This window comes from Anguilla rostrata, chromosome 4 (assembly GCF_018555375.3).
Source record: "Anguilla rostrata isolate EN2019 chromosome 4, ASM1855537v3, whole genome shotgun sequence".
Taxonomy (NCBI): Eukaryota; Metazoa; Chordata; class Actinopteri; order Anguilliformes; family Anguillidae; genus Anguilla; species Anguilla rostrata.
This window is the reverse complement of record NC_057936.1, coordinates 2,982,676-3,007,212: the sequence shown is the minus strand read 5'-3', so window position 1 is coordinate 3,007,212 and position 24,537 is coordinate 2,982,676. Positions and strand designations below refer to the sequence as shown.

The window sequence follows — 24,537 nt, the reverse complement described above, 5'->3', positions numbered from 1 at the left end:
ACCCAGGAAATTTTGAGCGTCAAACACTTCATTTCCTGCATTCTGGTGAATTCTTATGCACCAATTTGTGCATTTTCTGCATCAATTTATGGTGGAAATAAAAGTCCTCTGCTTCTTTCATGTTTTTATTGGGGGGGGGGGGCAAATGCACATGTTCTAAATATTGAGGGGGGCGTGTACCCTGCGTCCCGCCTGAAATCTATATCTATGCCTATGGCGGGAAAAACGTATTTTTTTTTTTTTAAAGACTCGTAACCCATAACCAAACAATTAAAAGTGGCTGCTGCACAGTCAGCTGACCTCAGCTGCTTCGTTTGGCCGAGGCAATTGGGATTTAAGGGGTAGCGACACCGCGATCGCCACAGGACGGGGGAGAGGAGGAGGTTGAGATACAGTTATTCACAGAGGCGCCCGTAGAGGGCGCTAAAGAGCCCGCCCCGAGAACTGAGGAGGCGTGGTCTAGACCCCGAGCGGGTCTGCAGAGGCAGCGGCGGCTCCGGGCTTCTCCTCCGGGGGCGGCTTCTTGGAGGTGGAGTAGTAGTAGGCCCGCATCCTCTCCTCCACCTTGGCGAAATTCGGTCGTTCCTCGTGACTGAAGAAAGAAGGGACAACCAGGTCACTAACTCACCGCTCGCCCGCGTAACTCCCCCTGATAACGGCTTATTAATAACAACAACAGCAATAACAACAACACCGAGCATAACTCCCCCTGATAACTGCTTATTAATAACAACAACAGCAATAACAACAATAAAAATAATAATTTATATTATTATTATTATTATTCTTTTAAATTATAAACTGTATAGAGTACCTTTTATATAAGTACACAAACAAGCAGCTCAGAGTTTTACAATGGAACAGAAATGCATGTTGTGAAAAGTTAAACTTATTATTATATATTAAATATTATATATTAAATTAGGAGTAAAATACACACTGAATCCAAATTACATACAAAATCAACAACAGGTGAGACAATCGAGACTCTAGGTGACCTATATTCTTGACCCCAGATCATCTATCTCCAGAGCCTCTGGAAAAGGAAGTCATTTCCGCTAAAACCTCCTGCAATTCCATTAGTTCTAGGAATGAGTTAACTGACACACCCCCATAAAATTATCTAGTTATGACTGACATGTCCGTTATGTTATTAGAGCCCCGTCTACACAAGATCATTACAGCTGAGAGGACCGGCATGGATGTGTCACCCTGGTTCGGTTCAAAGTACCGGACCGAGTCATGCGCCTGAACAAATGAGATCACGTGGTGAAAAGAAGACTTCCTCGTTGAATTCCACCAGGTGCATGTATTTGTACCTTCACGATGAAACGGGCGTTAAGATTATGTGCGGTGACGGTCTGATGACCGAAAGCGTATTTTATTTTTTCTTCTGAAACCCAAACGTGGTGAACGCACGCCGGAGGCGCCTTTGCTGGCGCGGCGGCGGCGCGGGATCCTTACTTGTGCGTCCAGCAGTCCCTCATCAGGCTGTACATGGTTTCGGGACATTCCGGGGGGCTGGGCAAGCGCTTCCCCTCCTCGATGAAACTGTTCACCTCCGACCCCTTCAGTTTCTGTGAGCCGCGGGCGAGTGCGCCAGGACGAAGAGAGAGAGAGAGGGGAACAGGGTCAGAGACGCAAGATGAGGTGCGTGTGTTGTGGGAAGGGATGTGTGTGGAGAGTGTGTGTGGTGTGTGTGTGAGTGTGTGTGTGTGAGTGTGGGAGTGTGTGTGTGTGTGTGGATGTGTGTGTGTGTGTGTGAGAGTGCTGTGTGTGTGTGTGTGTGTGTAGTGTGAGGGCGGTGTGTGTTTTGTAGTGTTTTGTGTGTGTGTGTGTGTGAGAAGTGCGTAGTGTGTGTGTGTGTGTGTGAGAGTGCGTGTGTGTGTGTGTGCATGCGAGCGAGTGTGTGTGTGTGTGCGTGTGAGCGAGAGTGTGTGTGTGCGGGTGTAAGTGTGTGTGTGTGAATGTGTGTGTGTGAGTGTGTGCATGTGTGTGTGATCGTGTGCATGTGTGTGTGTTGAGCATCATGCATGTGATGTGAAATGGTTCGAGTACAGTGAATATCAACATTTTTAGAATTTAAACTTTTGAAGAAATTTTAAATTCTTCACGTTCACGTCGGAAATCCCTGACAAATACCTAATTTTATTCTTATTCTAAAACATTCTGTAATCGGCCGCACATTCCCTGCTGTTGGCTACATAGCATTTCTATTAACTTAAAGAAAGAGCCACAGCATTTCAGCTCAGAAATCAGGCACAGTTGTCCCCAGGCTGGCCCACACAGTCGCTCTTTTGTCTGCAGTGTGAATATCCTGCTGTGATGTACCCCAGTCTGTGCCTCCCTCTGATTGGCCGGCCCACCTTGTAAGGCTTTCCGCCATAGGAGAAGGCCTCCCACATGGTGACGCCGTAGCTCCACACGTCGCTCTTGCTGGAGAACTTGCGGTAGTTGATGGATTCCGGAGCGTACCACTTCAGAGGCCATTTTCCTGCTGTGCGTGCCTACAAACACACAACCACACACACACACACACAAAACCACACACAGACACACAACCACACACACAACCACACACAACCACACACAGACACACACACACACACACACACACACACACACGCACACACACACAACCACACACACACACACACACGCACACACACACACACACACAACCACACACACACACAGCCACACACACACAAACACACACACAACCACATACAACCACACACACACACAACCACACACAACCACACACAGACACACAACCACACACACAACCACACACAAACACACACAACCACACACAGAAACACACAAACACAAATGCACGCACAGAAACACACATACATACAAACACAAGCAAACATGCAAGCACACACACACATGCACAAATGCACACACACACACAAGCAATCATGCATGCACAAATGCATACATACACACACACACACACACAAAGGATGCACAAGCAATCTGGTTAACTCACTGTGTTGCAACTCATAGTTTATGCCCCCAGATAGCCCCGGCAGCATAATGATGACCCGCAGCACACGGCCCGGCAGCATAATGATGACCCGCAGCACACGGCCCGGCAGCATAATGATGACCCGCAGCACACGGCCCGGCAGCATAATGATGACCCGCACACGCCGCACAGGCCCGGCCCCGCATAATGATGACCCGCAGCACACGGCCCGGCAGCATAATGATGACCCGCAGCACACGGCCCGGCAGCATAATGATGACCCGCAGCACACAGCCCGGCAGCATAATGATGACCCGCAGCACACGGCCCGGCAGCATAATGATGACCCGCAGCACACGTAGCTGACAGGCACGCCCACCTTGTAGTAGTTGTCATCGGCCCCCAGGGCCTTGGACAGGCCGAAGTCGCTGATCTTGGCGTAGTGCTGGTTGACCAGCAGCACGTTGCGGGCGGCCAGGTCCCGGTGCACGAAGTTGTTCTCCTCCAGGTACAGCATACCCAGAGACACCTGGTGCATCAGCTCCACTACGTTCTCCACAGAGATCTGCTCTCTGTCAGGTGACACGACAAGCACAGACAGGCCTGCTTACCGATTGGACGCTCCACCGTGCAGCGGCAACACTGACACACGAAAATCCGGTGTGCTGCACTGCACGGGGTACAGGGTTAAGAAGGACAGTGTCAGTGATGCGAAGCACCGTGAGTGCTAATAGCTCCCCCTAGTGGAGAATCTTTAGCCTGCTAAACGTGAGTGTGTGTGCGTGAGTGCATGTATGTGTGGTTGTGCGAGTGAGTGAGTGCGTGAGTGAATGAGTGTGTGAGTGTGTGAGTGTGTGAGTGCGTGAGTGAGTGTGTGAGTGAGTGTGTGAGTGAGTGTGGAGTGTGTGTGGTGTGTGAGGTGGTTGTGAGTGAGTGAGGCGTGAGGTGAGTGTGAGTGCGTGAGTGGTGGTGAGTGAGTGAGTGAGTGAGTGAGTGAGTGTGTGTGTGTGTGAGTGAGTGAGTGAGTGAGTGAGTGAGTGAGTGAGTGAGTGAGTGAGTGAGTGAGTGAGTGAGTTCCAAAACAGATCCTTGAGGTGCATCACATCTAAAAACAGCTTTGAATTTGGAGGAAAAGGAATGCACTTTAAAGAGTTCAGGGAGTTCTAAATTATTAATGAACAACCAATGTCGCAACCAACACAGTCTTTACCGGGTTCTCCATGCAGGTTTAAGCACTGTTTGTTTGTTAATAAATCACCGGGAGGTCTACTACAGCATGCAACAGGTCACATTCCGCCATGCTCTCTCAAGCAGTCCACCAGCTGTGACTTGCAGCACAGATGTTATATAAACTCACCAGATGACTGGCTCAATGTGCTTAATAGTCCTGTCTCTGCAAATTATTGCATCTCTGAGTGTGGTGATTGCGTTATGAATATTCATAAAGGGGCCATAAATGGGGGCAGAAAAGTCATCACGACACCATCACAACCACTGTATTTAAAATATTAATTTGCTTGTGTCTACATCACATATAATGCAGGCTTGCTTTTTTATACTCTGTTCAACCTGAAAAACAATCTATGGCTTCCCCCATTTTGATTGTCGGTCAACTGGCTCCCTCCCTCTGGACCCGGGAACCACCCAGCCTCAGCTCCCGGACCGCAGGCGACCCCGGGCCGGATCAGCGCCGGTTCTGGGCCCGAAGTCAGCACGGCCTAGGCCGGAATCCGTGCAGACCCGGGCCACAGTCGCTCGTTATCTGGGTCGGTACCGGCACAACCCGAGTTCAGTACCAGACCGCAGGACCCTATCCAACACACTGGAGAAGCACCTCAAACAGGAAGAGCCGCCCAGCAGCCCCCCGGGGGGAGACCATGACAATGAGAGGAGCTTTGCTGGAGGGGAACTCACTTCTTGGAGGACAGGAACTTGTTGAGCGGCCCGCAGGAAGCCATCTCCATGACCAGCATGAGGTTCTCGGCCTCGCAGAGGCCGATCATGCGCACGATGTAGGGGTTGTCCAGCTGGTGCATGATCTCCGCCTCCTTCATCATCTCGTCCTTCACCGACTTCTCGTTTTCGCTCTTCAGCACCTTGATCGCCACGTCGATGTGCTTCCTGGAACGGCACATGGGGCGGTCAGCTTAGAAGGTTTAGAAAAAAAAAATTTGGCACTCAATTTTCACACCCTAATTTGAAATACCCGACTGTCTGCCCAACCATGGGTTCACGTGCAAACCCCCACTGCTGTTTCGGGAGCGTGTAGACAAACCGCAGTACCCCTCCGAAAACACAGGGTGTCACGTGCTGCTTCTTCTCACTTGCCAGACTAAGGCTAAGCTTGCACAGGGTGGAGTCAGAGGAAGACTATTCATATGTGGCTTTAGCGTGCACCTCGCGGGCAACCCGATCGACCAGCAGGGGTCGCTAGATAGCGATGAAAACAAGCAATATCTCTCCTCTAAACTCGGGGGTTTACCACAGCAGGTTTACGACCGGGGGGGTCTGTGAAGGTACTGCAGGGGGTCCCAAGCCAGACTTCATAGCCAATGACCATATATAGTCTTGTTTAGGGTTTTTGTTGTCTTGGACGGGACAGCGCAGCGAGAGACAGGAAGAGGTAGAGACATGTGACACGTAAGTGGCCACAGGCGTTACAGCTCACGTGGACGGCTCTCCACGGGCTCCACCACGAGACGCCGCTACATTTACACGTACGAAAGAATGTCACTTATGACGGGGGTCTCCGGGGGTGAAACGGCGGCTCTAAAGTGGGCTAAAGTGGGCTGAAGTGTGCTAAAGTGTGCTAAAGTGTGCTAAAGTGTGCTTCTGGCCGGGGGGGTTTTTCACTCTGCAGCGTGGCACTGACAGACAGGACAGGTGATGGAGCTGCAGTTAGGCTGGAGGCCAGGGGCTGAGGTGTACGGTCGCCATCATTTTGTACTGCGGGGGCCATTTTGTACACCCCCCCCCCCACACACCCTCTCTCTGGAAGACTGGCTGTAACATGTTGAGCATATGCCGATATTAATCTTTTGCACGAACAGCCTCCAAATTTCTTCGCGTGAATTTTTTTTGCCTGTCTAAACGTTTTCCAATGTCAAGGGAAATATTGGCAATTTGTAAAGATTTGCACAAATGTCAAGACATTTGGAACTTTTTTTTTTTTGTAAGGCTGCCGGCGTCTCTGGATTTCATTTCTGTCTCGCATTCCGTTCTGTTTTCGCTGCTCCGAGCTGCACAAACTCAGTTTGGTGGCCAATATAGTAATTAAAGACATCAGTCTCACGGCTCAGCGTCAGACTCACACACAGTTCTTCTGCTGTTCTGCTGCATTTTTTTCATCTTGAGAGCTTGATTGGGAGTGAAACTACCAGAGAACCACAGAACCAGAGAACCAAAGAACCAGATAACTGAAGAACCAGATAACCAAAGAACCAGAGAAACAGAGAACTGAAGAACCAAAGAACCAGAGAACCAGAGAACCAGGGTTTTTTCAATTACTGAAGAGAACATGGAATTGACCCCAGATCTGCAGCAAAACACATTAAACCAGGAACGATGATACCTCCCACTCTGTTTTTATTTACCCCACCCACCCCCTTACGCTATGCCACCCCCCTCGAGCCCCCCCTCCTCACTTTCTCATCTTGTAGACCCCCTTCTTCACGCAGCCGAAGTTCCCGGACCCCAGCTCCACCTCGTCGATCATGAGCTGCTCGCGCTTCAGGAAGAGCTTCTTCTCCTTCAGGGCCTCGGGGTCGCTGTACGGGCTCTCGTACACGCTGGTGTCCATGGGCAGCGTGCGCCGGTCCGCCGGCACGGTCTCCAGGGCTTTAGGCAAGGACAGCCAATCACAGGGCTCCGTTAAACCTCAACGTCCAATCATTGCTGCCACCGCTGTTACACAGGTTTTTAAAAAAATAAAGTTTCTAACAATGGTTGTGGAAAAGAGGTTGCCAGCTTAGCTCCCAGGTGGTGCACTGCCGTTGCACGTATGTGCTCAGATACTTAATCTGAACTCCTTCAATAAAAATCGAGCTGCGTAAATGGATTGTATTTAAAGGATTTCAGCTGTGTAAGTTGCCATGCATAAGAGAGCCTGCTAAGTTAAATACAACACTATACATTCAGGTATTATTTTTTATTAGGTAAAAATACTGAAACGCATAGGTAAAAAAGGGACAGCAATGCATATAGACGCTCCACACAACCAAGTAAACAATGCTCCAGCACGCAAAGGTGGTGTTTTAAAAGAATGAAAAGCATTAGAGAAGAGAGAGGTTCCAGAGAGTCGCCATGAAAATTTTTTTTTTTTAAAAGCCTTATGATTTATTTCAGTTTCGAGCTGCACTGACATAGACTAACCTTTAGGTGGCGGTGTGTATCCATTCGGTTGAGGGGTTCTCCTCTGGAAAGAACCAGGAATGTTTTTTTTAATTTTTTTTTTTACAATTGACAGGCACATGTGTATAACACATAAAATACACATAAATGAATGTTGTTAAAATATCCAACCGCCCTTTCCTTACATTCATCTGCAAAACCAGGGCAGTAGTGTAGCATAATGCTAAGTAAACGGTTTGTAACTGTAAGGCTGTAGGTTTAATTCTCAGATCAGGCACTGCTGTTATAGCCAGCACTTCACCTGAACTGCTTGAGAACATATCCAGCTGTGTAAATGTATTGTTTGAATTAAAGCGGTGTAATGTTGCTGTGGATAAGAGCATCTGGAAAGAATCTAAAATGTAAATGTAAAACAGAGACAAAAAAAAGCTTTTGCTCTCGGGTCAGTACTTACAACTGGCGGCACTGTAGGTGTGGCAGCTTAAAGACAGGGATGGAGAGAGTTAGTCAATGCTATGTTATATTTTGGTCAGTTTAATTTAATGTCATAAAACAACCAGCACATGAAGGTTCTTCTTACCTTTGTTCTCAGTTCCAACCAGCCAATAAATCTTTATTATATTAGCCATTTACAAAAAAAAATAGTCCCAAAGCCCTGCAGAACATAACTGATGTTGAGTACGAATGAATGCAACAGAACTACAATACCCATGGCGCAGTTGGGGTTCACGCAGGCTTCACGCAATATGGTCACTAATCCATCAGGCTTCATCTTGAGGTACTCCACCAACTGCAGGGGCAGAGAGAGAGAGAGAGAGAGAGATGGAGAGAGGAGGAGAGAGGGGGAGAGAGGGGGTTAGGGAGAGAGACCAGAGAAGCTCATTTATACCTCAAAATCAGCAATCAAACTAATATACATCCTTCTTTTAACGGATAAGGAACCCATAAAACAAAGTTACGATAAAAGATGCACAGAGACAATACTACCAGTGGGCCTGTCTATGGCTGTCCTACCAATGAAATCAATTTTTATATATAGTATATATATATCCTCCTAAGACCCAGCAATTCATTTTTCCCCTCTGTAGGGGACACAAGCCTCTGATCTTAATCTATAAACTATATTTTCTACTATGCTAAAACCATACAGTACCCTACAAGGTACATTCAATAAATTCAATATATTTTTTCAGTATTTTCACTGCAACGTGTTTTTGACACTCGTATAATGTCAAAAAAAGAATTTAAAAAAAAAGAATTGAACACTGAAAGTTTTTTTTTTTCATGCCGATTCACAGGCGTGGTGGTGTATAGTTGGTCCTTCAGGGGTGGGGAGAACCGACCTGCCAGACGGTATCGAACTTGGTTCCCTCGGGCATGGAGTACTTCCCGGACTTGTCCTGCAGGATCTGGTAGTGGTAGGTCGTCTTGCCGTACATCAGAGACAGGGCGAAGGTTCCCGACTCCTCGCGATCTCTAACTCTGAGGAACGAAACGCGCACGTATGAGCACGTGTAACCGACAGGTCGCAGGTTCGATTCCCACGTAGGACACCGCAGTCGCACTCTTGAGAAAGGCGCTTTACATGGATTTCTTCAGTATATTTCTTCCGGCTGTGTAAATGGATCTGGATAAGGGCATGTCCTAAATGGCAGTGATGTAATATAACTCACAGTGAAACAATCAACAATGAGCGGAAAAAATAAATATGTAATTTTTAAATAGGGGGAAACCTACAGAAGGCCTATGAGTTGAATGATAAGCACTAATAAGGAAAGTAATCAGAACAAAAACGGCTAACAACACAAATAACAGAGACGGTGCCTCTCTGGTCGCCCCTCCCCCCCCCCGCCCCTGACAGGAGGCCAACGCCACACACTGTTTTATCCCCCGATATATTGGGTTTTTACTACTTACTGTAATTTGTTAAAACGGTTCCCAATTATCGACTCCCCCTCTAAACACTTTGGACAAAATATGTACTGATAGCCATTATAAAGACTGGGCACAGGATGAGACAGACTGTTCTCGAACGAGAAAATGTATAGTTTCCGTCATAGTTTCCGAGATTCAGTTCTGTTTGTATCTGTGTGTTTTTTTTTACAGAGAAACTGCCACAAAGACGCTGTACAGAAAAACAGGAAATAGATATAATTAGGCAAGACGGAACCCCACAAACAAACCGCCAATGCGAGTTAAAAAAATAACTCCGCATCGGGAAGAAACAAAGAAAGGGAAAAAGGATCAAACAGTGGCACGGAAAAAAAGCTCCCGGATGTTGAAGGGAGTCCACCCTCAGCCCTCTGGCCCACGGTCAACAGTTAAAGAGGGAAACAAAATGGTGACGCAAGATGTAATGGAGAATCTACGTATGCATCGTATCTAATTAGAGCGCCACCCACACAAGATCACGACTTTGAGCAAAGTCATGCTACAGAGTCTATAGACTCGCCAGATTCCTTGGCTTCGTATTCTTTTCTTTAAAAAAATGAAAATAAAAAATTTGGTGCCCAGCTTGGGACTGAATGCGTCCAGTTTTCACCTGAATTTGAAACGCCCAATCATCCGCAGACGCGTTCAGACATGCCCAAACCCCACAGCGGATGCGGGTGAGTGTAGACATAACACGGTACTGAAAACAGAAAAAAAAGTCTGCTTCTGTTCACACTGCAGACCACAGCTATAGCATGGAGCATAGAGCGTAGTCAGAGGATGACCTTTCATACGCAGCATTGGACGGGCGCCCAATCAACCAGCAGAGGTCGCCAGAGAGCGATTAAATGCAGACCTATAACCAACCGAATCCTCTCAAACACTTGGGCGACCCAATTGCCAATTGGGTGGTGTCACCCCTGTGGAGCTACCGGCCAATGCCAGCAATGGCACGGGCTCCGGATTCTGCCCGAGACTGTGGGGGCGCATCTATGCGCCACATAGCGGGGCCCTAACCGAATGCGCCACCCGGCAGCCCCTTCCTGCATTTAAACAGTGGTGAGAATGGAAGGAATACTTAAAAAGAGAAAGAAGGGTCGCACACTCTGTTTACTCCAATGCAGATTTTTATCTCCAACGTTTCGGCAGCAAGCTGCCTTCGTCAGGGCTTCAGCACAGCAGTTCTCACGCACACGTATAAGTTACTGACAAATTGGATGCACCTGTGAGACAGACAATCACGATCACATGGTGTTTAAACAGGAATCTACACATAGAGTTATGAAAGAACACACAATCAATTCAATTATTTCCACTTTCCACAAAAATAAGCATTACAAAAATAGACATTCAATGTTTTTAGGACCTATTCAATAGGAATTCATTCATAAGAATCACTATCTTATACATAATATGCATTTTGTATTCTTCGCATACATTTGGACAACAGCAGGCACCTCAATAGAGCATAAAACAAAGAAGACAGAACCAGGTTACATACTAGGCAAAAAAGTTCCTAAAAACTTTAAAAAATCGAATGTCAATTTTCTGCATTGGAGTAAACAGAGTGTGTGACCCTTCTTTCTTTTTTTTTTCCTTTTTAAGTTTTACTTGCATGTCCTTCTGGTCTGCGCCTCGCTAAAACAAGGCGTGCGTTTTCTTTTTCACTTTTGAGAACTGGAAGGAATACCAGAGGTTTAACCCTCTGAGGCGATGAGATAGCGAGCGCGTGATTAGAATGTTCTTAACTGAACGTTCTAACGCTGATGTCACAGTCACTCCCGGTGACTGAAAGCAACGGAGTTCTAGAACACCGATTTAGAATTTCAGGGAAAACAAAACAGAAACATTCCATTCTTCAGAGGCTTTCAAAGACACGGTAGCTGGGACTCCACAGGAAGTGCGACGGGTACTCACAGGAACTTGCCGTCCGGCTGCGCGCCGGAGTAGAGCCGCCGCTCGCCCTCCTGCCGCGCGATCTTGCCGTGGTACCAGGGCATCTTCTCGTGGGCGGTGGTGGCGATCAGCTTCTCCAGCTGAGGGGCCTGGCTGATGATGGCCTGCTCCATGGCCTCCCCCTGCGGCCGTGGGGACGGACAGACGGACAGACAGACAGACAGACGGACGGACAGGCAGACAGACGGACGGACGGACGGACAGACAGACAGACGGGCGGACGGATGGACAGACAGTTCAGGACCAGGCCCAAGACGTTGAATGCTTTTAAATCCATGATGCAAGAACTGGAGGCGGAATCGATAGGATGTCGGTGTTCAAACTGAATTTCGGTGTGTTGCTTTTATTGCACATTGTTGTTGAGTGTTTTATATTGTAGCGCTAATTGTTTGTTGTACTGATTTGTCTTATTTGCAACATTTTTGTGCTGCTGCCTGTCTAGACCAGGGCTCCCTTGGAAAAGAGATTTTTAATCTCAATGGGACCTTCCCTGGTTAAATAAAGGTTTAAAAAATAAAAAAGGTTACCCCGTTGCAGGGGTGTGCAGACCGTGTGAGGGCGGTGTGTGGTTTTCCTTTAGGTCCTTTCAGTTGTTTGTGTTCAACGGACTAACCTACAGGGTCAAAGTTAAACTACGCGGTCGTTCCCTGCACTTGGAACTGTACTTCCCTCTAGGGTTTTCGACACACTTGTTCCTGGTTATGGTTATACACTTTGCTGTACGTCGCTCTGGATAAGAGCGTCTGCCAAATGCCTGTAATGTAATGTAATGTAATGCCTGTAATGTAATGTATGTAATTTAATGTAATGTAATGTAATGTAATGCCTGTAATGTAATGTAATGTAATGCCTGTAATGTAATGTATGTAATTTAATGTAATGTCTGTAATGTAATGTAATGTAATGTAATGCCGGTAATGTAATGTATGTAATGTAATGTAATGTAATGCCTGTAATGTAATATATTTAATGTAATGTAATGTAATGCGTCTGCTACTCATGAAGTAATGCGCGTAATGTAATGTTGTAATGCTAACTGTCATGGCTTGATGTAAGCCGAATGATGTCAATGTAATGTAATGCCTGTAATGTAATGTATGTAATGTAATGTAATGCCTGTAATGTAATGTCTGTAATGTAATGTCTGTAATGTAATGTAATGCCTGTAATTTAATGTAATGTAATGTAATGTATGTAATGTAACGTAATGTAATGCCTGTAACGTAAGGTAATGTAACGACAGCGCGGGCGGGCCTCACCTCCAGGTGCCAGGTCTGGCGGACGTACTCGCGCAGCATGTTGTCGCGCAGGCTCTCGAAGACGCCGGTGCGGACGGGCGTTTCGGCGGGCCGCAGGCAGGGCCGGCGCAGGGTGCTGACCAGGCCGTCGGAGTCCTTGCTGTAGTACTCGCACAGCTCCGCCGGGCCGCAGTGCGGCTTGCCGCCGGCGATGCAGTAGGTGCCGTTGAGCTGCTTCTCCACCGAGTAGTGGTGGAACTGCAGGTTCCACACCAGCGACAGCACGTAGCCGCCCAGGCTGCGCAGGCACTGCCGCAGCAGGAACAGCCCGTCCGCCATGCCCGCCAGCTTCAGGCACTCCTCCGCCTCCGAGCGGCTGATGCTGCCGTAGAAGAAGGGGAGGTCCGCGGCGGGGTCCGACATGGCGGGCGTCTGTGTGTGTGTGTGTTTGTGCGCGCTGTGTGTGTATTTGTGTGTGTGTGTGTGTTTGTGCGCGCTGTGTGTCTATTTGTGTGTGTGCCCTGTGTGTGTGTGCGTGCGCGTATGTGTGTGTGTGTGTGTGTGTGTGTACGCTGTGTGTTTGTGTGTGTGTGTGTGTGTGTGTACACGCTGTGTGTTTGTGTGTGTGCGCGTTGGGGGTCAGGGAGCGGGAGACGGTATTTCTGATTGATGATCAGATAGTGACTGTCTTCTCAGCATTTGCTGTTTCCTTTGCAGATTTTCTATTTTTAGGATATCCGGGCTGATGATGGGATTCAGAAATTATGAGAGAGACAACAAGAAAGAGAAATATTAATAATCATAAACAGTAAATAATACCACCAGTATTTATCAGTCAGAGAGTACGCTGCAAAAAAAGGCTATCCCAAACAAGTGTTTTAGTCTTGTAATGACACAAAAATCTTACTTCTTTCTCTGAAGTAGAAAATAAGAATTTCTTTAAGTTGCTTTTTGCTTGACAAGAGAAATTATCTTACCCCACTGGCAAATCCTGAACGAGTCACACTGTCTCACCTTTCGTAATCTTTTTATCTTATAAAGGAAAAAGCAATATAAATAAGATTTTAAGTCTAAACATAAGACTAAAACGCTTGCTAATTATTTTTTGTTTTTCTTGCAGGGAAACATTGTTTGTATAGAGGGAACCCACAAAATGAGACACTGCCTCTTTGCTTTTTCTCATAGCATGCTTGCATGGGGGAGGTTACAGTAAATGGCTTCTCCACACTGGAAAACTCACTCAGAAGTTCAAACACTTCAACAACCACTTTATTAGCCTCTACTAACCCCGGTGGGGGGGGGAGGGGGGGGGGTTATTAACAGAGATGCTCTCTCGTAAACAGAGGACGGTGTCACACAGAAGGAGCACGGGGGCGATAAACAGTCAGTTAGAGCAGCACAAAAATAAATGCTGTAACAGATGATCTTTCTGAAATATCCTTAGTGGAAATATTCTTTTTGCGTGGAAGCTATATTCTCACAAACAGCGTAGGGCATGTGCAGCAGTTTTTATTTAGCAGTTCAGCTTCAGTTTCACACATATACACACACACACACACACACACACACACACATGTGCACACACACAGACAGACATACAGAGGAATGTGTGCTATCTGTGTGTGTGTGTGTGTGTGTGTGTGTGTGTGTGCTGTGCATGCGTGCATGTGTGTGTCTGTGTGTGTTTGTGTGCTGTGTGCACAGTGTGTGTGTGTGCTGTGCATGCGTGCGTGTGTGTGTCTGTGTGTGTTTGTGTGTGTGTGTGTGTGTGCTGTGCATGCGTGCGTGTGTGTGTCTGTGTGTGTTTGTGTGCTGTGTGTGTGTGTGCTGCTGTATAATGGCACAGATCGAACACAGCTGAGAGCAACCACGACAGGAAGTTCAACAGCCGCCCCCACTACCACCACCACCCCGCCCCTCCCCCCCGCGTCCCGCCCCCATCCCCCCCTCCCCAAACCTCCAGCCGTAATGCCTTCAGTCTGCCTTCAAGCAGGTGCTTGAGGTTCTAGAATGTTCCTTGGCTCAGCCGACAGGTTAGCACAGGCTGGCTCTGACTCCAAGCCGCTTCTTCATTATCAGTTTCTGGCAAGGAAGCTGTTTATTCGCTATGATGCACACGTGCATCATTTTTAAAAAAAGTGGCCTCATCCTCGCTATAAAGAAGCTTGAATTCAACAACTGACAGTATGACTTATTTGTAACAGAAACTATAGAGAAGGGAAAGTTGCACTGTAAAAAAAAAAAACTATGTCAGTCTTAACAAGAATTTTAGAATTAAAATATTATTTCTGGTACTTTTCAGCTTAATCAGAGGAAAAGATTACCAACGAGCTGAGACAGTTAGACTAATTTCAATATTTGCCAATGGGGTAACACAATTTCACTTGACAAGCAAAAGTAATTTAAAACAAGCTGATATTTTCTACTTAAGAGAAGAAAGTAAGATTTTCAGTCTCGTTACGCGACCACGACGCTCGTTAAGACAGCCTTTTCGGCCCTGTGACATCACACTCGTTAAGACAGCCTTTTCGGCCCTGTGACATCACACTCGTTAAGACAGCCTTTTCGGCCCTGTGACATCACGCTCGTTAAGACAGCCTTTTCGGCCCTGTGACATCACGCTCGTTAAGACCTTTCGCCGGACATCACGCTCGTTAAGACAGCCTTTTCGGCCCTGTGACATCACAGGAAAGCAGCGACTGTCAGGACAAAACCCGTCGGCCCGTCTTGCAAAAGGGTCAGCGAGATTTTTGTATTCTCTGCACGCCCAAATACACAAAAATGCGTCTAAGGGAATATTTTGTTTCAAGTCATAGCCAAACTTTATTTGTTTATTTGTTCGTTTATTCGTTTAAATGTTTGCTGGTATTTCGTCCTGCATAGCTGCCGCCACCAGAGTCCAGATTCTGCAGCGAACCGTGGGTCCCATCCCATGCACTAGAGAACAAGGCGTTAACGGGATGAGCCACCCAGCAGCCCCCAATAGACAAACTCATTCATTAAAAAATTAAAATATTCACAGACGAACTGCATGTTAACTGCAGAAAAGGGTCACGGTCATTCCTAATTTTTTTATAAAAGCAGAGCAGAAGAAAACGATGGTAAAAGCCAAACAACAACAACAACAACAAAAACGCAATGTTTACTGAAATGCACGCCCTTTTTTAAAGAAATACCACAGTGCAGTGTTGAAAGAAAACAGACCATAAATAGACACTGGGATCAGCATCACATGCAGTGTACGGTACTTGGTGAGGAGATTAATCTGATAACCAGTGGAAAATACTGGTGTCAGCTGGTGTCAACAGACAGATTTTTTTTCGTTACCTGGGGGTACGAGTCTCCAGAATCACACACCGCTATCTGGGAAACAAGGGCTGCGTGTAAACTGCAGCAGGTGCAAAAAGTGACAGACCGTGTTCATTAGAAACGCTAAAATATCTGTCTGTCAAACACCACTTTATAACCATAATCATACTATGTACACTCACTGGCCACTTCATTAGGTGCACCCGTTCAACTGCAAACTGCACCCGTTAACACAAATATCTAATCAGCCAATCACGTGGCAGCAACTCAATGCATTTAGGCATGTAGACATGGTCAAGGCGATCTGCTGAAGTTCAAACCAAGCATCAGAATGGGGAAGAAAGGTGATTTAAGTGACTTTGAACATGGCACGGCTGTTGGTGCCAGACGGGCTGGTTTGAGTATTTCAGAAACTGCTGATCTACTGGGATTTTCACACACAATCATCTCTAGGGTTTACAGAGGATGGTCCAAAAAAGAGAAAATATCCAGTGAGCGGCAGTTCTCTGGGCGAAAAATGCAAGGCAACAGTAACTCAAATAACCACTCGTTACAACCGAGGTATGCAGAAGAGCATCTCTAAATGCACACCACGTCAAACCTTGAAGCAGATGGGCTACAGCAGCAGAAGACCACACCGGGTGCCACTCCTGTCACCTAATGAAGTGGCCAGTGAGTGTATTGGAAATGTTAGCATAACATTTTTTTTTCCTGAGAATACAGCAGATCACATGGTGCACTAGAGACAGTATCAAAGACACCCTAGTGTATGTCTGGAGTCTGGAGATGTTTCTGAACCCAATCAGGCAACATCTCTTGGTCATGTGTTACTGATGCACCGTACAGAACCATGTTAGCAGCCTAAAACACAAAAAATACACCAAAAAAAAACAAAACGAAATGTCGTCTCTTGAATTTCTTTTGACACATTTTTGCGTTCCTCCGACCAAAACTCCCCAGTTCTCGGGCTACGAATCCATCTCTTCATCCGGTTATTTTCCTACATGTGCATTTTGAACGACTAGCTAAACCCAGATGCGTGGGCGGCGCTCTCTGTGACTAGTTACTTTCACTGATTTTTCGTGAAAATTGGCCACCTCGCCCACCACTTCACCTCCAGACTTCCTCTGTGCTCTGCATTTTCCGTATGATTAAGCAAAAAACACTGACTGCACTGCAGCATTTTCCAGTTACCTGAAGGTTAGAAGGTTGGCTGTAGGTTTCAGAAAAACGTTTTCACGTTAAAAATTCAAAAATACCAAAAATGGCCCCCTTTTTTCCATTTATTTATGACACACTTTGTTCAGAAATGTTTTTTTTGTGTGCCAACACAGGTTTTGTTTTCGTTGACACATTGCAACAAAACACTTTTTCCCCCCCTACTCCTCCTCCTCCTCCTCCTCCTCTTCCTCCACACCTTTCTACATCGTAAAGTCATCCACTGTGCTCGACTGATGCTATGAACTGACCTGAACTGAACACAGGCTGAGACAGGGGAATAAGCGGGGGGGGGGCGGGGGGGATGTTGAAAATTCATTAGAAACCAGCATCAAATTTCAATCAGTGATAGCCTACAGACCGAACATTTATGTCCAGTGTTAATTTAACTCTCAACAGTGTTAATTCAACTCTTAACAGAATAACATTTGGCCTCACATTCCACCTGAGTGGGACCAAAGTGCTATCTGTTAAGAGTTGAATCAACACTGCTTAGAGTTGAATTAACACTGGACGTTTTACTGTGGGGCAACCCTAGCTCTTTTACAGTGTCAACCGTGGTTATTGTGGGCCCCCTGCTTCCTGGGGCTTCCCCTGCCCCCCCTTGACCCCCCCCGGCCTCCTGGACAGCAGACGTATAGTATAGCCTGGGCCTGGCTCCCACACCGCGCGCCCACACAGAGTACTACCGCGTGGCCGCGGCTAGGACCTCCCGCGGCTAGGAACTCCCGAGGCTAAGATCTCCCCGCGGCTAATATCTCCCACGGCTAAGATCTCCCGCGGCTAAGATCTCCCACGGCTAAGATCTCCCGTGGCTAAGATCTCCTGTGGCTAAGATCTCCCGTGGCTAAGATCTCCTGTGGCTAAGATCTCCTGTGGCTAAGGTCGCCCGCAGCTAAGATCTCCCACGGCTAAGATCTCCCGAAGCTAAGATCTCCCACGGCTAAGATCTCCCGAAGCTAAGATCTCCCGCGGCTAAGATCTCCTGTGGCTAAGATCTCCTGTGGCTAAGGTCTCGCCGCGGCTAAGATCTCCCGAGGTTAAGATCTCCTGTGGCTAAGATCTCCCGCGGCTAAGATCTCCCGCGGTTAAGATCTCCCGAGGCTAGGATCTCCTGTGGCTAATATCTCCCGCGGCTAAGATCTCTCGAGGCTACGATCTCCCACGGCTAAGATCTCCTGTGGCTAAGATCTCCCCGCGGCTAAGGTCTCCTGAGGCTAAGGTCTCCCCGCGGCTAAGGTCTCCCGAGGCTAAGGTCTCCCCACGACCACATCAAGGCCAGGCGGCTCAGCTGACCCCCCCCCCCCCCCACCGGGAGACGCCTCGGCGGCTGCAGCGGCTGCAGGGGCACAGGGGCTGCCGAGGACGCAGGAGCCAGAGCGACGAGCTTAGCCGCCGTTCGCAGCTTCTCTTGTGGGTTTCTGAGCGCAGCCTCTACAGGCTCACCTGATACACTCCTGTCTCCTGTGCTCCCTCTGTGGTCTCCGCTTCTGAGAACCACTGGGAGGGGGGGAGGAGGGGGGGGGGGTTCTGGCTCTTAACAGGTGCTAAATTAGAGTGCCTAATGCAGAGGGTCTGCTGCCTGGGGGGGGGCACAGGCCCCCGCTGGCCCCGTGAGCTAAAGCCAGAATCTAGACGTCTGGAGGGGTGGAAACCTAGGCGGAGAGATGTTTTTACATAAATGGACTACGTCGACCCCAGTATAGCTCAGAGAGAGCCTGGCTACACCCCTAGTTGGCTAGAAAACTTTCACTTTTCAACCGAATGTAGCCGGGTTTTCACTTGAATGCCTCGACGGAACACAAATGGTGACAGGGAGCCTTTGTCGTTACTCCGCACTTAGTTAAGCGATTGGAGCAGTCGATTACACTCACTCAGGAACTCACTTCGCCTGGTTCGCCTGGGTCTGAACAGGCCGCTGATTTTCAGGTGAGAACAAAAGCACAGCAGAGCTTGTGGCCATCCAGGACCAGGGTCGCAGACCCCTGACCTAACACATATTCTTTATAGCGCCCCCTCACTGCGACGCTTGAAACTGCAGCGCACGCTTGTGCTACGTAAAAAATTTCAGGTGACGCATTTTACAACGCAACGACGCGTGATGCTGACTTTGCGTAGCTCGAAGCGTCTGCGTTCGCCTACTTCATAGGATATGTTTCGGGCCTAATGCTACTATACATCATGGCTGCCCAACCCTGTACCTGGAGATCTACCGTCCTGTAGGTTGTCCTGGGGGAAGACCCCCAGACCCCCCGCTTAATGTGTCCCCCCCAATGTTCAAACCAAACCTACGCCACTGGAAACAGGGTTGGCCAGCCCTACTGTACAATGTCAGCCTTCAGTGAGGTTTTATAAGACACATACGGAGCATGTAGGACAGAAAGAGCTGTAGATATTGCAGCCAGTGGAGGTGGCAGGGATTGTGGGCAAAGAAATCTCTGAGCCTGTAGCATTTAGCGATTTCTGTTTTTCACGTAGCTGGAACAGACTAGAACAGCCTTCTTTCTTGGTCACCTCAACTGTCTATCATATCTTGCCTTCTTTCAATTACAATGACCGTAAAAACCAAGTTTTGACTTTGTCATGACATTGGGTTCATAGCCTTTAGGTCACCAAGGCAATGTAGAAGTAGTGACGGCTTTTTTGTGAGTATGTTGCTTTTCTTCATAGAATAGCTAGCCTAGCACAGGCCCATATGAATAGTTCTGTATGAATGTATTGAACCCCGTGTTGTTTTTTTAATGTTTGTTCCTTCGGTTCGCTCGCAACGCACAGTACACGGCATCATCCTACTAATCTGCTTGTATCTGAAAGACTTCTCAAAATGAACCGAGTAATTGATTTACTAAAAGGTTTTTCACCCGTTGTGTAATTTGTAGACAGAGAGTAGAGCATGTTTTCTTTATCAAGCCAACAGGAAGTGACAGCTTATGAGCCTTTCGCTCTCTGAGCAAGGTGATTGGGGCTTCTATAAGCTTCTAGAACAAACCACAGACGTTGCCTAATAATGCTTACTTTTCATTTGTTGCTTCAAATAATATTTACTGCTTTTCTGATCACAGATCCTAAGACACACTCATACAAGAAAATAACAACCGAGAAACATTATGATAGCCTCCCTTTTTCAAATGTCCTTTCGATATGCGTCGTTCAGACTTCGAAACACTGTTATTTAATTATTACTTGTTAGCTATTATTGTTTTTTTGTTAAACCGCCAACTTCAGTGGAAAACAAATTTTTTAAAAAATCAAATTGGCCCCCTAACGCATTTATCAAAATAATGTCATTAAAAAGCAGAACAAACCCAGGCAATTTAAATGTTTCGAGAATATCAGGGAACATTCCGATTATCATTTGCTGAGTGATAACTTTGTGATGAGAAGGTTCTCCGAACAGTCTTGGAATATATCTACTGTTCCAGAAAGGTCTCTGTCTCAAAGTCGCAGAAAAAGCCTCCAGACGTGACATACATACTTACTGGCACCATCCTCTGATGGTTATCAAAAAACCTCATGGAGTATGCATGTCAAGCATTTTAAAAAGTACTGAAATGGCTCAAAGATTTGTTTAGCATTTTAGCATTGCTAACGTTCTTGATTAAGTGCATAGGAACAACCATCCACAGTTTAAAAATGTTTGTTTTTTTTTACTTGGGTAAGAAAACAGGATTAGATCATAAGGCAGTTCCTACGGAATTTCTTCTGACATAAATCTAAGAAAAAGATCAATTGTAATCAATGTTTGCCATCAGGCTTTGCACTGAAAATTCAAGCAATCATGTTGGTAAAAGATTTTTTTTATGGTTCATAAATCAGCCATAACAGTAAAACAATCAGAGCCAACAATTGCAAATGCTTCATAGATGCTGTTAGATCTTGTTACTAGGATATTGTCGCTATTAAATTGGACCTACTTTCAGCACAAGACTAGAAGACTTTGACTTGCAAACAGGCTTGGAGTCTTAGACTACAGGTCAAAGCTATAATTTTAAAATGAATTCTAGACAAACAACACACAGAGGCAAGTTAACGTAGAACAAGAACAATGAAAACCAATCGTATGTTGGGATCCATAAGTAAGGCAATTTATAAATATAATCCCTGGCTTCGGAGTAAAAAAATGTGCTACCCTGTAAGGTAGGAGTAAAGCCATTTTGTCTTTGTTGTGCCTCAAAGAAAGAACAAAACAATCTGAACAAAACAAAAACTTTTTGGACTTTTCCCTTCAAAGATTTTTCTCTCAGGGTTGAAGTTAAAAATGAATATTCAACTGAGAAGCGATAATACTTCTTGTTTATTTTCTGTTTTTGTTCACAGAAATAAAAAATTCCCTTTTTAAAATGTTTATTTATTTTTGTACATTATATTCATTGCATATTTGAATGTATTATATTCAAGATTTTTATTGTATTTCATATAATAATTAAATGCGACATTACATGGCCAGACCGTGTCATTTCTTAGCCAATTAAACCCATAGAAAATATATGCTTTTTGTAAAGTACTTAGGTAATTCGCTATATGCATATGAAGTGCTTTTCATGCATGTTCATTCATTGTAGTATAGACAAAAAAAACATTGATTAATATTACAAAATGAATAGAATGCTTTTAGTGTACTTTTCAGATACATAGGTAATAATATTAATGACAATTGTCCTTATAATTAAAAAAGCTCAGAACATGTCTGATATTGTTTAAAACATAGAGGCAATCCACATTCAGTGGGAACGTATTTCTTTAAATAAAAAACATTAAAAATTACACAAATGGAGTAAATTACACTGTATGCTATTTTTTTAGATCACCAATATGCATATATAGGCCAGGAAACAATTTAAATGCATAATTGCACAAACAACTATTTATGGATTTGTTTAATATATTTATGAGTTCTTATAACAAAATGGCAGCTGAAAACAATTTCTTCATCAAAGCCTGCGTTGCAGTTAGATGTTATAATATCAAAAATATTAATGTTTATGTTTCGTTCAAACAGGGGTTAAATGCACACTAGACGATAACTATGCATATTTCAGTATAATTGAGAAACATATGAGATGCACATAATGTTATGGTTGTGACTGTATTATGTTGAACTTGCACCAAGGAAACGTGGGAGCTGAGTCTTATGCAGTGTGTCGCGCTCTTTGACTTATCCGTGGTGCAACCACGCACCCATTAACTGAAATGCAAAGGCTTTCATGCATGTGCACTCTCGTGATGAAATGGCAGTTATATTTCCAGGCCTGCATAAACACATAATTGAAGCGTAGGCCTCAACGCTTAGCTTCCCATCGTATTCACAACAGTTTATGTGTTATTTCACAATACCTGATTTAAAAAAATAGCAGTCAGTAAAACAAAATTATGTTGCGTCATGTTTTAATGCGTTCACCATAAAGAAATTCATAAACAGGCTCGAAAATGGCACACGCCTGTTGCCTGCACCAATAAGGAAAAGACAACAGAGAAATAGCCATAGAAGCATAAAGACACTCACCATGAATTATCTCACAGGTAACGGTGTTACCCGTAGGGCAGACGAGTTTTCCTTTTGTTTCTGTTGTTAGCTGTTATTTCTCAGGCACAGACGATGGGGGGAGAGAGACACATATTCAGCTTTTGAATTTTTTTTTTTTTTTTTTTTTTTGGAGCGAACGCAAACCGGCACAGTTCACGGCTGACGTCTGATCATCGCCTGCGACGAGTGTCTGATTTAGGTGCGCAGACGCCTCGCGTGGGCTGACACTGACACGCGCAAGACCTGGATTCTCTTCCTACTTCTCAGAAACAGAAAAACTGCTTTCTCGCCCCCGTGACTCTAACTGCCGAAACTTGGGGTGGTAGAGGGGAGTGGGTGGGGAGGAGGTAGAGGTAGAGAGGGTTTTGGCGTACGCTGTTATCATGAGTTTTTAAGTTTCACAGAGAAACACACTCGATTGAAGTTAAAAAAAAAAATTTTTTTTTAATTGTAACCTTGCTATTGTAATCAAATGATGATTTGATGATTCACTCAATCCGACAGCTGGTGGACAGGGGGCATCGACTAAGTTTTGGGCTGCCTTCTCCGATCAACGCCAATTGGCGTGGTGCAAATGAAGTTTTACTGTTGTCGTTGTACATGTTATCGTTGGCTGTCTGAGAGAGTTGATTTTACACTGATAGGGCACCTTTTACCCAGTGTGGGTTACATATAAAACTCAGTCAGAGTTGAAGTAATGCTTAAGATTTTACTGTGCGGTGGCAGGGGGAGGATGGGTCTTTTCTAAGAACACGGTCCATTCGTCCAAATGTCTCTATTGCCTGGCATCGTGAGAAGTGCTTGATTTGCTGTGACTTTTGCCCGGTAGATGTAGTGAATTTTCCACAGTCAGAGGCCGCGTGAACGGCAGGCAGTTTGTTCTGCTCTCGTCTGGTCCTCCAGCGTTCATCCCCTCACCCTCCCCCTCCCACCCAGGATTCTGATCCATGTGGAAGAGTTGGCAGTGAACAGGTGTGATGGATCAGCGTTCATCAAAATCAGGTTTCCTCTCGTTGTTTCAATTTTTACTTTTTTATTTGGCGCCTTTGAGGTATTCATCCGTGAGACTTCTTTCAAAAATATTTATAGATTTCAGGCAGACAGAATCCCCAAAGTGTGCCCCAGACCTCGCTCGGGCGCCCAGATCCTGGTCTGGATCCCAGAGGTCTTGGAGGAAAACGAACAGATGTAGTGACGTCATCGGTATGAAGGTGCGCTGTCAGCTGAATTTAGTTTTCGATTCTGCGCGTATGATGGCTTTGCGGGGTCACCACTATCCGCGTTATGGAGGGTATAGATCCACGGACCACGCGTGCGGGGATACAACAATCGCTGAATTAGCCCGAGGCTTGGATTCGTTCAGCCCTTTTTCTTAATGTTGATTCACAATTAACTGCGAGTTTTACTCTTTATCCCCCTTCACGTAGTGCATCGAGTTTTACAGTCACCAAAACCGACTTGACAAACTCGATGTGAAAAAGCAACGAACACTTGCATTCGTGTGCAAGTCAAATTTAAAGACAAATCTGGATTTAACTGAGTAATGTAAAAGTAATGTTGAGTTAGCTGGGTCACGGTAAGGACTAAACGGCGACTTTCGTTATGTAATTACACATAGGCTGCAGCATTGCAGAGGCTAGAAAACCTTGGCGCTCCTTTAAGAAAAGGTTTTCATAAGATGACCCACAGAGGGCGCTCGAAACTAAGCAAATTGGGTAATAATAATAATAAAAATAATGATAATAATAATAATAACGCAGCCCATGTGGACTTTTCTGACGCTTTCTTGTAATTTAACGTAAGCATGTCCGTTTAACTCAAAACTGCCTTGATCACAACCGTTAGGTCTGTGTGGTGAGGGAGAGAAAGTCACTGCGAGAGAATTTCTTTGGAAGGAGCTCCTCCGCGCGCCGTCTCGCTGTTATTACTTCTCTCACTTCCTGGTCTTCGCTGCAGGCTGTGCAAAAACTGCAGGTCGGGTACGCAACCACTGCCTTACCATTCCCCCCCCCCCCCCCCCACCACCCCCCCCC

The 24,537-nt window shown here is 45.9% G+C and overlaps 1 protein-coding gene across 1 annotated transcript; it reads right to left on the bottom strand.

Moving 5' to 3' along the window:
- Window positions 1-369: 369 nt before the first annotated feature.
- Window positions 370-12,950, bottom strand: LOC135252223 (tyrosine-protein kinase ZAP-70). The gene is made up of 12 exons (XM_064330057.1): window positions 12,475-12,950; window positions 11,177-11,337; window positions 8,671-8,809; window positions 8,036-8,117; window positions 7,782-7,807; window positions 7,349-7,391; window positions 6,622-6,814; window positions 4,892-5,098; window positions 3,357-3,549; window positions 2,367-2,507; window positions 1,465-1,577; window positions 370-592 (listed from the first exon to the last, which is right to left on the bottom strand). Exons 1-12 carry the CDS (start codon window positions 12,874-12,876, stop codon window positions 460-462), a joined length of 1,833 nt encoding a protein of 610 aa, XP_064186127.1. The 5' UTR covers window positions 12,877-12,950; the 3' UTR covers window positions 370-459.
- Window positions 12,951-24,537: the final 11,587 nt, after the last annotated feature.

Bases quoted from the DNA above. Each gene is read 5' to 3' on its own strand.
- LOC135252223 (XM_064330057.1), bottom strand. From the start codon at position 12,876: ATGTCGGACCCCGCCGCGGACCTCCCCTTCTTCTACGGCAGCATCAGC. The intron at 3,550-4,891 runs GTGAGTTCCCCT...GTCACCTGACAG, and splicing joins AAGTTCCTGTCCTCCAAGAA to AGAGCAGATCTCTGTGGAGA. The intron at 2,508-3,356 runs GTGGGCGTGCCT...GTGTGTTTGTAG, and splicing joins CCGATGACAACTACTACAAG to GCACGCACAGCAGGAAAATG.